Source organism: Heptranchias perlo, chromosome 6, assembly GCF_035084215.1.
Source record: "Heptranchias perlo isolate sHepPer1 chromosome 6, sHepPer1.hap1, whole genome shotgun sequence".
NCBI classification, from domain to species: domain Eukaryota; kingdom Metazoa; phylum Chordata; class Chondrichthyes; order Hexanchiformes; family Hexanchidae; genus Heptranchias; species Heptranchias perlo.
In genome coordinates, this window is record NC_090330.1 from 47,723,652 (window position 1) to 47,737,750 (window position 14,099).

Genomic DNA, 14,099 nt, shown 5'->3' on the forward strand with positions numbered 1-14,099 from the left:
TACAATGAATGTACATTGGGTCTTCAACATTTCTGATCATTGGTTAGAACAAAGATTATATGTAGAGTCTGCAATAATGCAAAAGTGGTGCAACAACCGTAGCACAAAGTCTTTGCAACTGTTCATTCGGTACTTGAGTGCTCTGCAGAACATAGTTCTGGACAGATACTGGTTGTGGAAGAGAAATGATTGTAAGAGAGCAGTATAATAGTGTCTTGTGTAATGGAAGACTATAGCCATGATTTTAGCATGGCGGCGGGAAGTCAGCAGGTGGGTGGATTTGCGTGTGGGGAACCCGGAGGCAAAGTGAGCGTGTTTAAATCTGCCATTGTATCTCGATTGCAGTCAATTACCTTTGCTTCCGGGTTTCGCGTCTCCAAGCTGCGCAGCAGGCATACTGCACACCTGAATGTCACGATTTAAAGCCCACTATTTAAAGGATCAGTCCATGAATGGATTTTGAAGGAGAAAGGAGAAATGGAGTCCAGGAAAGCAAAGGATTTAATGATGCCTCCCTGGATGTACTGCTGGATGTACTACTGATGTCAGAGCCAGGAGGGAGGTAATGTTTCCAATGGATGGCAGGAAGAAACCTGGCTCTGTAACCAAAAATGCTTGGCTAGAGGTGGCAGAAGAGGTGAGCAGCAGGAGCACAGAGCCCAGATCTTGGGTTCAGTGCAGGAAGTGTTTAAATGACCTAACCAGGTCAGGAGAAGTGTGTACAGTTGCTGATACACCCACATCCTGTGTTGTTCAACGCCCACCACCCCCCTAACCCGTCCCTCTGCGTTGGCACGCCTACTCCATCACATAACTCCTCACACCCACTTAAGTGTCAGCTGCAGCAACCATCCTTCACTTTCTATGCACTTCCTCAACTGCCCATTTATTCACCCACCACTGCCACTCACCCAAATCCTGTTGCAATGTGATGTATCGATCTGATAGTAACCCTCTGATGCATCTCCTTCATGGTCAGCCTCACCCAAAGCAATGCAATAATCGGGTGAATACGTCACTTTCAGTCACTCACAGGTCTGTTCTGTCTCTCCTTTTAGAAGAGAACGCAAAACGCAAGAGAGAGGAGCAGAACTGGAGGTGATCTACCAAATAGTGGAGGTGACTGATGTGGAAGAGGAGGGCATGGAAATAAGTCGGACCATCGCATGCCTTTCCATCAGAGATGGAGAGACTGGCAGCCCGCAGATGGCTGATGACAGAACTTTAACACCTTTCACACACATGATGAATTGATTTTATCAATGAGTGAACTGTGCCAGACCTCAGTATGGCTATTGGAAAGATTGTCACTTTTGTAATGAATCATTAATATTGCTTTCTGTTGTCTTCCAGGCCCTTCACTCATTCATGAAGAATAAGCAGAAATGGAAGAAAGCGATTCCTCAGAGGTGCTCATTCCATTTGAGGGTGCACCATCACAGTACATCCAGACATACACCAGCATTGATACTCGCACTTCCTGTTAGACAAGTTAGTTGGGTTGTCACCTGGTGATTCACCACTCACAAGTGAGCACGAGCAGACCCTGGTGGCAGGGGCAGCTGTGGAGAGTCCATGTCAGGGGGCACACTCCTCTCCAAGCTCTGCTCAGCTGGACATAGATGCTTAACCCCGGGAGCCATCGTTGAGAAGGAGAATGATAGAGGTGCAGCAGAAACTTAGAGTGATAATGGAAAAAGTGCCACGCACACTCTCCACAATAGCAGAGAGGAGGGAGGAGTCCAACTCCATCACTGGTGGATTGGTGGCTCATGTAAGTGCGGGAATGTCTGCGATGGAGAGAATGCTAGCCTCCATTGATCTTCAAGCACGGCTCTCTAATGAGTCCATGCAGACCATGACAATGGCCATGCAGACTCTGGATGCCAACATGTCTGCCGCCTTAAACAGGCAGACAGATACTTTAGCCATGGACTTACGAAGCGGCACATCTGCTCACCAACCTGCTGCCCAGCAGAGTGGTGGCAGTGATGTTGCACTGGCCCGAGAGAGGGATGATGGTGAAAGGGGAAATAGAATTGGGGACTCCGCTCAAAGCGCTCCCACGTCTCACCCATTGCCCCCTCCTCAACCAGTACCCGCAATGCTGCCTCCTCTCCCGAAGGCCGAGCCTGCCCCTGCACAGGTGCAGGTGGAGCAGTCTTTGGTGGGGCCCTCACGGGCTCCAACACCAAGTAACATTCGCGCCAGATAAGTGCCAGGCAATGACCATCTCCAACATGAGAGAGTCTAACCACCTCCCCTTGACATTCAATGGCATTACCATCGCCGAATCCCCAACCATCAACATCCTGGGGGTCACCATTGACCAGAAACTTAACTGGACCAGCCATATAAATACTGTGGCTACAAGAGCAGGTCAGAGGCTGGGTATTCTGCGGCGAGTGACTCAGCTCCTGACTCCCCAAAGCCTTTCCACCATCTACAAGGCACAAGTCAGGAGTGTGATGGAATACTCTCCACTTGCCTGGATGAGTGCAGCTCCAACAACACTCAAGAAGCTCGACACCATCCAAGATAAAGCAGCCCGCTTGATTGGCACCCCATCCACCACCCTAAACATTCACTCCCTTCACCACCGGCGCACTGTGGCTGCACTGTGTACCATCCACAGGATGCACTGCAGCAACTCGCCAAGGCTTCTTCGACAGCACCTCCCAAACCCGCGACCTCTACCACCTAGAAGGACAAGGGCAGCAGGCGCATGGGAACAACACCACCTGCACGTTCCCCTCCAAGTCACACACCATCCCGACTTGGAAATATATCGCCGTTCCTTCATTGTCGCTGGGTCAAAATCCTGGAACTCCCTTCCTAACAGCACTGTGGGAGAACCGTCACCACACGGACTGCAGCGGTTCAAGAAGGCGGCTCACCACCACCTTCTCGAGGGCAATTGGGAATGAGCAATAAATGCTGGCCTCGCCAGTGACGCCCACATCCCGTGAACGAATAAAAAAAAAAGAGCATCTCAGCAGTCAGGACAGGGATCTGAGTAACCTGCTACTACCTCTGCTGAAGCCACAGGGGATGCACCACGTAGAAGCAGTAGAAAGAGAAAGGCTAAGCAATTGTAATTCACCAAGGGTATGCATAACCTGGGGTTGACAAACCGCGTCATGTTGTTAATTTTTATATTTTTTTCTGATGGCACATTAAATGTAATTATTATCACCGCCACTGCCACATCTTGGCCATTATTGAGTCTGTTTTGTGAATTTGCCCTTTCATGTGCTTCATCATGAATGCTAAGACAAGATGCCACCCATTGGGTGCATGTGCAATAGATGGATGCGTGGTTGAAGGACTGTTTTGTGCAAAGGGAGGCGGGGGGCGGGGGGGGGGGGGGTGGAGGTGGGGTGGGCGTTGGTGGTGGTGGTTGTTCCAGGTGGTCTGAGTATTTCAAAGACTTCAATTTGCACGTCTCATTGTGAGAACCTGTGAGAGATGAGGGCATCCCTGGCAGCAATGTGCGCAACTGCTCTGGTGATGGGTTCCCCATCTTCGTTTTCCTTCTCCTCCTCAGATGTACTGTAGAGTAGATCCATTGCGCACCCCCCATCCTGATCTTGTCAGTTTGAGGGGCTACAAAAAGTCTCAGTCTAAACACAAAGAACTCCCAGCCAAATGTTTATCTGAGAGAACCGCGTGTCCAGCTGCAATGTCTCACCTTTTACTGCGATGTGTCAATAACTGGTTTAAAGGGCCAAATGAGCTTTGGCTGCAACTCGCCTCCATTTCAATGGTGTGTTGCAGAAGCCATGGGAGACACGTTAGGAGCAGTTAAATCCATTTCTGTTGCAGAATCCACAAAAAGTTAAGTACCTAGAGTGTTTCAACTACCTGAATTGGGTCTTTAAATATCGGGGCGTCGGCTTTAAGTGGGGAAGGGACTTCTGGGTTTCTGTGGTGCTTGTGCATCACAGTGGGTGTGTTGGAGCCAGGATGCAGTCCCGCTCCAAAATGCTGCTGCTTTAACCTCCCACCCGCCCGCAACCAACCCGTTCTTGGGGATTAAAATTACTCCCAATGTATTTGTGTAGAGAACCCATTTTATGGTAATTAGAACTAAAGGGCAAACAACAAGGTACCAAAATAAGACCAATTTATTTTTGGAAGAAAGGGAAATGTGAGAAGATAGAAAAACTATATTGTGCCATGTGATTGTCACCCTCTTGTGCTCTCACTTCTTCCAATACAAGAGACCTACTTGCACAATCCCTCCAGGGTCAGACATTTGCAGCAAATCGTGGCACTTACATACCATTTCAGTGCTGCAATTAGCTTCAAATATCTGGGATGAATTTTGCTGTTGGTCAGTTAAGACCATGTTAAGTCAATGTTAAAAACTTTTCTTTGCTGATGGTGAAATATTTTCAGGGATTCACTCCTGACATCAATAAACGTAGGAAAGTACTCCATCTAGGATACTTCAGCAGTCATCAAGATCATGTAAACTGGACAATATTCCCTTTCTGTTGAAATATAATTCATAGTCAGTACACAGTACTGGACTACGCTGAAGTACATCATTATATTTGTGAATTAACAAAATCCCTACTCCAGATTGATTAGACTGTGATAATTCTTTGTTCAGGGTACATCCAGAAAGAAAACACTGATGTATGACAATGATTTAAAACTAATACAGTTAACCACAGAGCCTGCAGCTACTGTGCTTGCGATGAATATTAGTGTTGAATTTGCTCAAATACTGTACATGTAAATTAAGATATTTTATTAAAGAACTTGATTTTGTTTGCAGGTTATAGGAACATGAAAAACATGATACACCGCCTAAAATTATAATCTTGATAGGAAGCTCTTTTAGGTGAATATTATTCCAGCATTTCTATTTATGATGCTTTAATTTCCTCTCAAAAGTGGTTTCTGTCATATCACTTGTCCTTGTATTACTTGGAGGTTTACAAACTTTACTTCCATTTAAAACTTATTAGTTATTATCCTAAATGCAAGTTTAAAATCCAGGTTACAGACCTACAAGTAGTTTACGTAAAATTAACTGATAAAAAATCACCACCTCAAACTCAGAGTATCTGAGTGGCTAGACATTTCTCCATTTGTTCCATTAACCCAAGGTCCAAAATCATGTACTCACTATGACTTTATGCATGAGACAAACATAATGCATGGAGGAATTTCTAGCCACTGGACAGCTTGGAGTGGAATTTCCACAGGGGTTGTGTCGATCATCTGCTGTAACTTCAGCACAAGACTGATGGAAAACCCAGAGAAACAGATAAATAGCCATTTACTCCATTTCTATGGGGTTTACACCAAAGTTGCGGTGGACGATTGGGAGAACCTGGAAGTTTCTGGTGCTTATCTTTTAGTTAATACTAACCCCCATCATTTGTCTTAAATTTTTCCATAAACAATGAAACAATACTGTAAACGGGTTATTTGCTTGGCAGGATTCCACTGTACGACAAGTATATTACCTGGGAAATATCCATCACTGAGTCACAACTGAGAGGTCGTGCTGATGTTAGGTCATTAGAACCAATCACAGAGGAGATGATTCCATTCTGATCAATTCGGCGAATCATGGTTCCATCCACAAAGTATATCAGACCAAATTTATCAATAGTTATACCTGGTGAAGAAAAACGAAGAATAGTCCAACAGAGCTATTAAATAAAGGTTCAAGCTCATGCCTTATGCAAGATTTATGTTGATTAAGCCATAAGGTTTCAAACTGTAAGGGGATTGCAAGGGCTCCTCAAAGTCATCAGATTTCTGTAATTTTCTGTGTTTGTTAATGTAGTAGCAGATTCGTTCTGTTGGTTGATATCTTAATAAAATACTTTCTGCAATGATAGCAATGTTTGTCTTTTTGCAGCTGTCACTATCTTTTGGAAATTAGGACAGGTGGTCCTATGGAGTGTGTTGATATTTGCTGAAGGTTCCTGCATACAGAAATGTTTGAAAACCACTGCATTAACTAGTAAAAACTAACAGAGTTTTATTTTGATACATATACTACTCATCTGATGGTTTCAGTGGAAATGTATTCGTCCAAAACCAATTCTGACCACATACATAATAAGAAAATAGGAAATGAGAAAAGATCACTCAATCCATTCCCTTTATAGACAGAATATAATTTGCCTTATCACAGTATCAAACCAACCTGTTTAATGCCTGTGAGAGGCAACAGGCCACAGATAAGATTTTAAAAAGATTTCTGGAGGTGACATCTTCATGGGTTTAGTAGCACAACAATCACTTTGAAGTGTAGGGTATTTAATCATCTGTATTTATCCATATGATCTTCAATTTCATTCTTCAAGAGATTGTTATCCAGCTCCTTGTTGATGGAATTATTTGATGTTGGATTAACTTTTTTCTCCGTGAGAAAGAAATGCCTTCTAATGTTTCATCTAACTTCAAGTTTGTTCATTTCACATTCTTGTCCTCTGATTTTGCTATCAGGGTTTAAATTTAATAATCTGAATACATCCATGTCTCTCATTATTTTAAAATACTGTGGATATTATTTCTATCATCAATCTTCTTGCTCTTTCCTGAAACGTCACTAATGCTTCAATGCTTTTTTTGACTGCAGGATGTCCCAAAATGCACACTATATTCCTTTCTGCATCTGGTTATTTTATCCAGGTCCCTTTGAATGCTCCAAATCTCCTTTAGAATAGGATCTGGCTTATCATCAAATTTCACAGCATTATTAGAAACAGCATTCTCTATAACATTTATAAGTAGTGTAAGCTCCTGTGGAACTTCACAAGTCACTGCCACCCATACAGTTTTTTCCCCATTTATCATCATTTTTGCCTTGCCTTTTTACTGCCAAGCCAACATGTCATCCAGCCAGCTAATTTGCCGTTAGTTCAACGAGCCTATGGTTGCAGTAATACTGTCACTTTCATGATGACACACAATGGTTTCAGCTATGTATTGACATAAAGATGAAAGAACGGAAGCTCGAGGAACAGCACCTCATCTATCGATGAGACACTTAAAAACCTTCCGGATTCAACACTGACTTCAACAACTTCAGATCATAACCACTGCTCCCATTTTTTCAGACAGCAGGTGCTGGTAATGGGTTCTGTCATTGCCATTTGCAGCTCCTCTAGACCCATCTTTTGTTTCTCCACTCGTCCCATTACCATACACCATCATCCCTTTTGTCATTTAATAAGTCCTGCCCTCCACCTATCACAGACATTCACCTTTGTTCTTTCGTCCCCTCCCCTACCACCCCTCCCCCCCACCTTCTTTCACAGGCTCTGTACTTGCTTATAAACTGTTAAATCTTTAACTTCTTCCAGTTCTGACGAAAGTTCATCAACCTGAAATGCTAATTCTGTTTCTCTCGCCACAGATTCTTCCTGACCTGCTGAGCATTTCCAGCATTTTCTGTTTTTATTTCAGATTTCCATCATCCGCAGTATTTTGCTTTTGTCTACATTATAGAGACTGGTCGTAATTTGATCTCTGCATCAGAAAGTCATGGATTCAAGCCCCACTCCATGACATGAGCATATCATCTAGCTCATTTGTAAGGAACTAAGGGAGTGCTGGTTTTGTTGGCGATGCCCTCTTGTGAATGTTAAAATGAGGCCTCAGCTGTCTGTTCAGACAGATGTAAAAGATCCCATGGCACTATGCAAAGAGCAGGGAGTTCTCTTGGTATCTTCGCCAGCATTAATCCCTCACCCAAAACAGAATAATTGGTAATTTATCTCATTTGCTATTCGTGGGACCGTGTGTGCAAATTGGCTGCTGCATTTGCAACATTCTGAGGATGTGAAAGTTGCTACACAAAAGCAAGGTCTTTCTATAATTCCAGTGTGAGTGAACTTGAGTCCCTGGTCTCCTGGGCATTTTGTAAACTTAGTTATTCAGTTTCTATAATGTTATGAGAAAGTGATTATTGCTGCCTACTATCTTCTAACATTAAAAAGAAGTTGCTTTGAAGTGCAAAGCTCCATGTACACCAGTAAGTACATATACACAGAGCTCTCTCCTGACAGGCAAAGTATGAGTTGCAACCAGAGCATCCCTTGGTATCAATTGAGCCCTGCTGGCTGCACTCTATGGTTACATCTCAGAATGGTCGTATAACTGCAATCTTAGTGGTAATCTTCAAAACTGATGTACTGTTGCTGGGGATGGCTACAGGCCCTTGAGTGTGCTTTTAACTCACTTTCGATTTAAAGGCAAGAATATCTACTAAACTGGTACTGATGGCCAAAACCATTAAAACAAATAAAGTTGAAATAACTAATTGGCTGCAGACTATACCTCTTGGACTAGTTAGAGTGGCTTCAATCCCTTTTCCACCATCGCCACATCGAGCTTCATCAAAAGGAAGGCATTGATCTCCTGTCCCAGCAACTACCACAGCATTCTTAGTGATGTCCTTGACTCCAGCGAGGGATTTCATTTTATAGACACGTCTGCTGTTTGTATCAGACAGATACAGTGATCCTGACACAGCATCCACAGAGAGGTAGTATTTATGTGCTGGGCTGTTACTAAAAAAAAGATAAAAACAGATTTTAAGCTTTAGATTAACTCTACATTAAAATGGATCATTTTTATATTTACTTGTAGATTTGAATTTTGTTAAAGCTGTTTGTGCTGTGGCTCCCAATTAGGGCATGGTCTGCCCTTCTCCTCTCTCCTTCAACAATTCTGCACTCGCTCCTATTGACCAAGGATTTCCAATCCTCCCTGGATTCAGGTGTGGTGCCGGAGGATTGGAGGACTTCTAATATTGTACCGTTGTTTAAAAAGGGAGAAAGAGATAGACCGAGCAAATACAGGCCAGTCAGTCTAACCTCGGTGGTGGGCACATTATTGAAATCAATTCTGAGGGACAGGATAAACCGTCACTTAGAAAGGCACAGCTTAATCAAAGACAGTCAGCATGGATTTGTTAAGGGAAGGTCGTGACTAACTAACTTAATTGGATTTTTTGAGGAGGTAACAAGGAGGGTCGATGAGGGTAATGCGTTTGATGTAGTCTGCATGGATTTTAGCAAGGCTTTTGACAAGGTCCCATATGGCAGACTGGTCAAAAAGGTACAAGCCCATGGGATCCAAGGAAAGTGGCAAGTTGGATCCAAAATTGGCTCGGTGGCAGGAAGCAAAGGGTAATGGTCGACTGGTGTTTTTGTGACTAGAAGGCTGTTTCCAGTGGAGTTCCGCAGGGCTCAGTACTAGGTCCCTTGCTCTTTGTGGTATATATAATGATTTGGACTTAAATGTAGGGGGCATGATTAAGAAGTTTGCAGGTGATTCAAAAATTGGCTGTGTTGTTGATAGTGAGGAGGAAAGCTGTAGACTGCAGGAAGATATCAATGGACTGGTCAGGTGAGCAGAAAAGTGGCAAATGGAATTCAATCTGGAGAAGTGTGAGGTAATGCATTGGGGAGGGCAAACAAGGCAATGGAAAACACAATAAATGAGAGGATACTGAGAGGTGTAGTGGAAGTGAGGATCCTTGGAGTGCATGTCCACAGATCCCTGAAGGTAGCAGGACAGATAGATGAGGTGGTAAAGAAGGCATACAGGATAATTTCCTTTATTAGCCAAGGCATAGAATATAAGAGCAGGGAGGTGATGCTAGAACTGTATAAAACACTAGTTAGGCCACAGCTTGAGTACTGCGTATAGTTCTGGCCACCACATTACAGGAAGGATGTAATTGCACTAGAGAGGGTACAGAGGAGATTTACGAGAATGTTGCCAGGACTGGAGAATTTTAGCTATGAGGAAAGATTGGATAGGCTGGGGTTGTTTTCTTTGGAACAGAGGAGGCTGAGCGGTGATTTAATTGAGGTGTATAAAATTATGAAGGGCCTAGATAGAGTGGACAGGAAGGACCTAGTTCCCTTAGCAGTGAGGTCAATAACCAGGGGGCATCGATTTAAAGTGATTGGTTGAAGGATTCGAGAAGAGCTGAGGAAAAATGTTTTCACCCAGAGGGTGGGGAGGGTCTGGAACTCACAGCCTGAAAGGGTGGTAGAGGCAGAAAGCCTCATCACATTTAAAAAGTACTTGGATATGCACTTGAAGTGCTGTAACCTACAGGGCTACGTATCAAGTGCTGGAAAGTGGGATTAGGCTGGGAGATTCATTTTCGGCCGGTGCTGACACGATGGACCGAATGGCCTCCTTCTGTGCCATAAACTTTCTATGATTTCTATGATTCTATGACCACTGGCCTGCTGTGTATCTGCAGTTACTCACCCCATTTGACCTGTGGCCCATTTCTTGCCTCCACTGATTGCCTCCCTCCAGTGTACCTCTCTGACTCCCCCGCAGATCTTTAATTCTGATGGCTCTGATTAGCCAGTACTCCTCCTGCTCCTATTGCCTTCTACTCAGTTTTTGGCTAACCAGCTGACATGCTTTATGCACGAGTGTCCCTCTACACATCTCCTGTTGCTCCTTCAGGCCAGACTCTATATTTCATTAATTTTCCTCAGTGAAGGCCCAATCTTTCTTTAATTTTGTTGACTGAAGCTGCGGTCTTTATTTAATTAATGCTTCTGATATCCAAAGCCCTTTCAATTTATTAACCCCCACATCTTTGTTTAGTTAATTTTGTCAACTTTATCCTCAATTCATTTAATTTCTATTTCCCCACCATTAGTTCTGTTTCTCCCCATTCTGAGTAAATCTGTTTTAAAATCATAAATTCCTCTTTTTATTTAATTCATTTTTCGGAGTTCCATTTTTATTTTCGACTGCCATTCCTCTCAACTTCTACCCACTACTCTCCTCCCTTGTCCTCTTCCCCTTCTCTCCCCTCTCTCCAACCTCTTCCCCTCTCCTCATCCTTTTCCCACTCCCCCGTCTCTTCCCCCCCTCTCCATCTCCTCCTCATTCCTCTCCCCTTCCCTCCTTAATGTACTTTTGTCACTGGTTCCAACAGTGCAGCTGCTCACTTCAGCCTCCAAACCCACTATGACATCCTCCAGCAATCTTCAATTCTCTCCCCTCACCAACTCACCTCCACCCCCTGCCCAAAGACCAAGAACACTCCTTCTATGGTCTAACTTTCTTCTACCCCGACCCTCTAATCCTGCACTACCTTTGTCTTTTGCTACCCTGTCAGCCTCTATTTCAACCCAACAATGCTCTACCATCCCCCTCCACCCCACCCTGTTCTACCTTCCCATCTGTCCTATTTTTGCCCATCTATTTCTGCAGTCCTACCTTGGTCCTGGTCCAATGATCCTCCACTCTCTAACCTTCCTTGACTTGAAGACTGCACAGTCTTGATTCCCCATGTCCAATTCCATGGGCGATCAACTAGATATGGGGCATGGATTTCATTGAAAACTTTTATGGGAACTTTGCCCCTATGGGCAAATCCATTATACTACCAATTACATCTGTAGGTGGCACTGTGACAGAAGTGTCAATGTTAAAATGTGTCATACCTTAGTTAGCACAGATTCATCCAGCCTGATGTCACACACAATAGGTGTTACTGTACAGTTATATGGACTTTTAATGTTTTGAACCTTCCCTCCTCTAAGCTTTTATTTGGACAATTAAAATAATCGAGTTGAAGTTTTAATTTTCAGCCCTCGGACCACCTAGCTTGCTCTCCTGTGGCCTACTTTCTATACCTGGTGTGGGGCCTCTCGCGATACCTGATTCTGCTATCACTCTTCCCCTCGAGCCTCCCGTTTAGATTTTTGAACAAGCCTGAGGCTGCTGTGGTGTCTCTTGGATTTTTTTTTCTTTTATATATGTTGTGATTTATTTTATTTATTTGTGACCCTCGAGGCTATCACCATCGCCGCTTGATCCCTCCTCCCCCTCTGAATACCCGCAGCCACCATGGCCATTGCACTGGAATGGTTTATGGATGCTCAATATCTCCACAAAGATAGTTTCATGCAAATCTGGGGACGTCCGTAGGATGAATTCTCTGCAAGTTTCAGGACGTTTCTCCTGCTGCCATCTTGGCCATCCGGGTTCCTGCCATCACTTTCTCTACTCCCGGCACCACTGCCATGGCTGATACATTGGACATTTTAGGATGGTTCCCGTAGTGTTTTTCTCACTCTATTTCTCAAAACATGAGTTTCCTGCAAATCTGAGGATGTCCACAATGTGAAGACAATTTAATTTTATCTCACATTGACAACCATTTTACAGGGTACACTAACATATTTAAAAGGTATATTTGCTGTCTTATGGACAATAGAATAGCCATTTGGTGTTAGTGGTGAACTTCTATACACAGCCAGTGCCAGAGCCTGATCCTTTCCCTCTCCCCAGTCCCCACCTCCATCTGATGAGCTTCATTAGTCTTCAGCTAGCAAATCAGATGAATGTTTCATTTCAGGGGAGGAAAACTTAATACAGGCCACCTTGTCATGTAGTACAGGGTTGTCCAATATGTTAACCACTAGCCACACGTGATGAGTTGCATTAATAAATATAAAATGAGTAATAGACACCATCATTGGGCATTTGATCTCAATACTCATATTTGCACAGCGTATGAGTGTATACTTTAACCTCTTTATGCATTTGTTGGTAAAATGGTAAGACAAAAAGCAGAGTGTGTGAGTGTTTTTTAATTATTGTGAGTACTTAACTTCCTTGGTTACTGAATGGTGATAGATGTTTGTTAAATAAATGTACATAGGTGAAGTACATTTACCTGTATTGTGTGAGTGTATGTAAGGCATTTTCGACTAAAATTAGTGCATGTGGCTAAAAGAGTGTCACCGTAGACACATTTGTGGCTAGTTTTATTGGCGTTTTAATGGACAACACTGATGTTGTAAGTGTACTGGCTCCCAAATCAGGGTTCTCAAATCTAAGGTATACCATCATCTAATGAAGAAAATGAATGGACAGTTTTGCTGACCATTTGATGGTAAGAGGTGACAGATGTGTCAATCTTAATGAATCAGGTGTTAATTGTATCCATGTGATTTATAACAATTAGTGTTAATTGTATTCAGGTGGTGCGTATCAATTGGGGACTCTTGTATCCATTTATAACAGGAAGCTTCTCTTGGGGTGCATGATGTGTAAGGGGAATCTTTGAGAATAAAGGCTTGGAAGCAACTGAAGACTAGGCTCTGGTATTCTATCCTTCACCACCTGGCCATCCAAATTTTTACACCAGGCACAACATTTCATTTTATATGAAAAATGGAGACTAATTTGTGTAACAAAATGGAAATCCTGATTTTTTTCTGCACCAACATCCGACAGCAGAAAGACCATAAATTAAATGTTATTTCAGGGATGGCACTCACTCATCTTATTTCCATTCATTTGCTTTTATGGTATGAAGTGTTTCAATTTAACTTTTCACTGTACTAGAACTCCAGCACTGCCTCACAAGATTTCCCAAGAATATTTGCAATTTAAGATATTTTCTTATGTGTATTTTTGTTGCTTTCTTATGAAGATAGAATAAAATCTTAACAACTTTCAACGATATAAAATATTTACCAAATCAGACTCCAACACTGCTGAACTCCCTCCCCAAACACTGCTGGGTATTGACTGTGAGAGAATAACAATGGTGTTATTAATTGAAATCCCCATCTCTGCACTATTCCATTTGATTCTATCTAGACTATTTTATCTTTATATCTGAATGCCTTGACCTTCAAAGGCATCAAGGCCACTAGAGTGTGGTATGAAATGCTGCATTTATATTCATTTTCCAATGATGCTGCAAATGACAGATGGATACAGCAGTATTATCTGATTTTCTCCCTTAACCAGACATGAGTTCCACTCTGCCTATCACTATCACAATGTAACAAATGCAACTAACTTCACAGACCTGACTGCTGCATAAAAGTGTTTTTTGCAAAACAAATAACCCTATTATTCAACAAAGTTAAGTAATACATATTGTTGCCTTACCTGTGCCTGAAATCTTTATTTCTGACAGAAGACAGGTACAGAAGAGACAGAAAAAGGATTCAGTATTAGTTTTTGAGAAAATCGTGAATATCCAAGAAGATAATTGACAGCCAAGACAGATTACCACAGATCAGTTCAAGTTCATGAGATTAAACAAATCTTTGGTA

General features: G+C 42.8%; 1 protein-coding gene across 8 annotated transcripts in view; it reads right to left on the minus strand.

The window, feature by feature from the left end:
* The window catches only part of tenm4 (teneurin transmembrane protein 4), a 414,166-nt gene that overhangs the window by 72,748 nt on the left and 327,319 nt on the right, over window positions 1-14,099 (minus strand). For 5 of the 8 annotated variants that reach the window (XM_067986262.1, XM_067986259.1, XM_067986257.1 and 2 more), the window contains 3 exons: window positions 13,933-13,953; window positions 8,314-8,546; window positions 5,484-5,638 (listed from right to left, as the gene is read on the minus strand). In XM_067986262.1, coding sequence (XP_067842363.1) covers window positions 5,484-5,638; window positions 8,314-8,546; window positions 13,933-13,953 — 409 coding nt within the window. The remainder of the gene's footprint in view (window positions 1-5,483; window positions 5,639-8,313; window positions 8,547-13,932; window positions 13,954-14,099) is intronic. The other 3 variants (XM_067986263.1, XM_067986256.1, XM_067986261.1) reach the window with 1 other exon arrangement.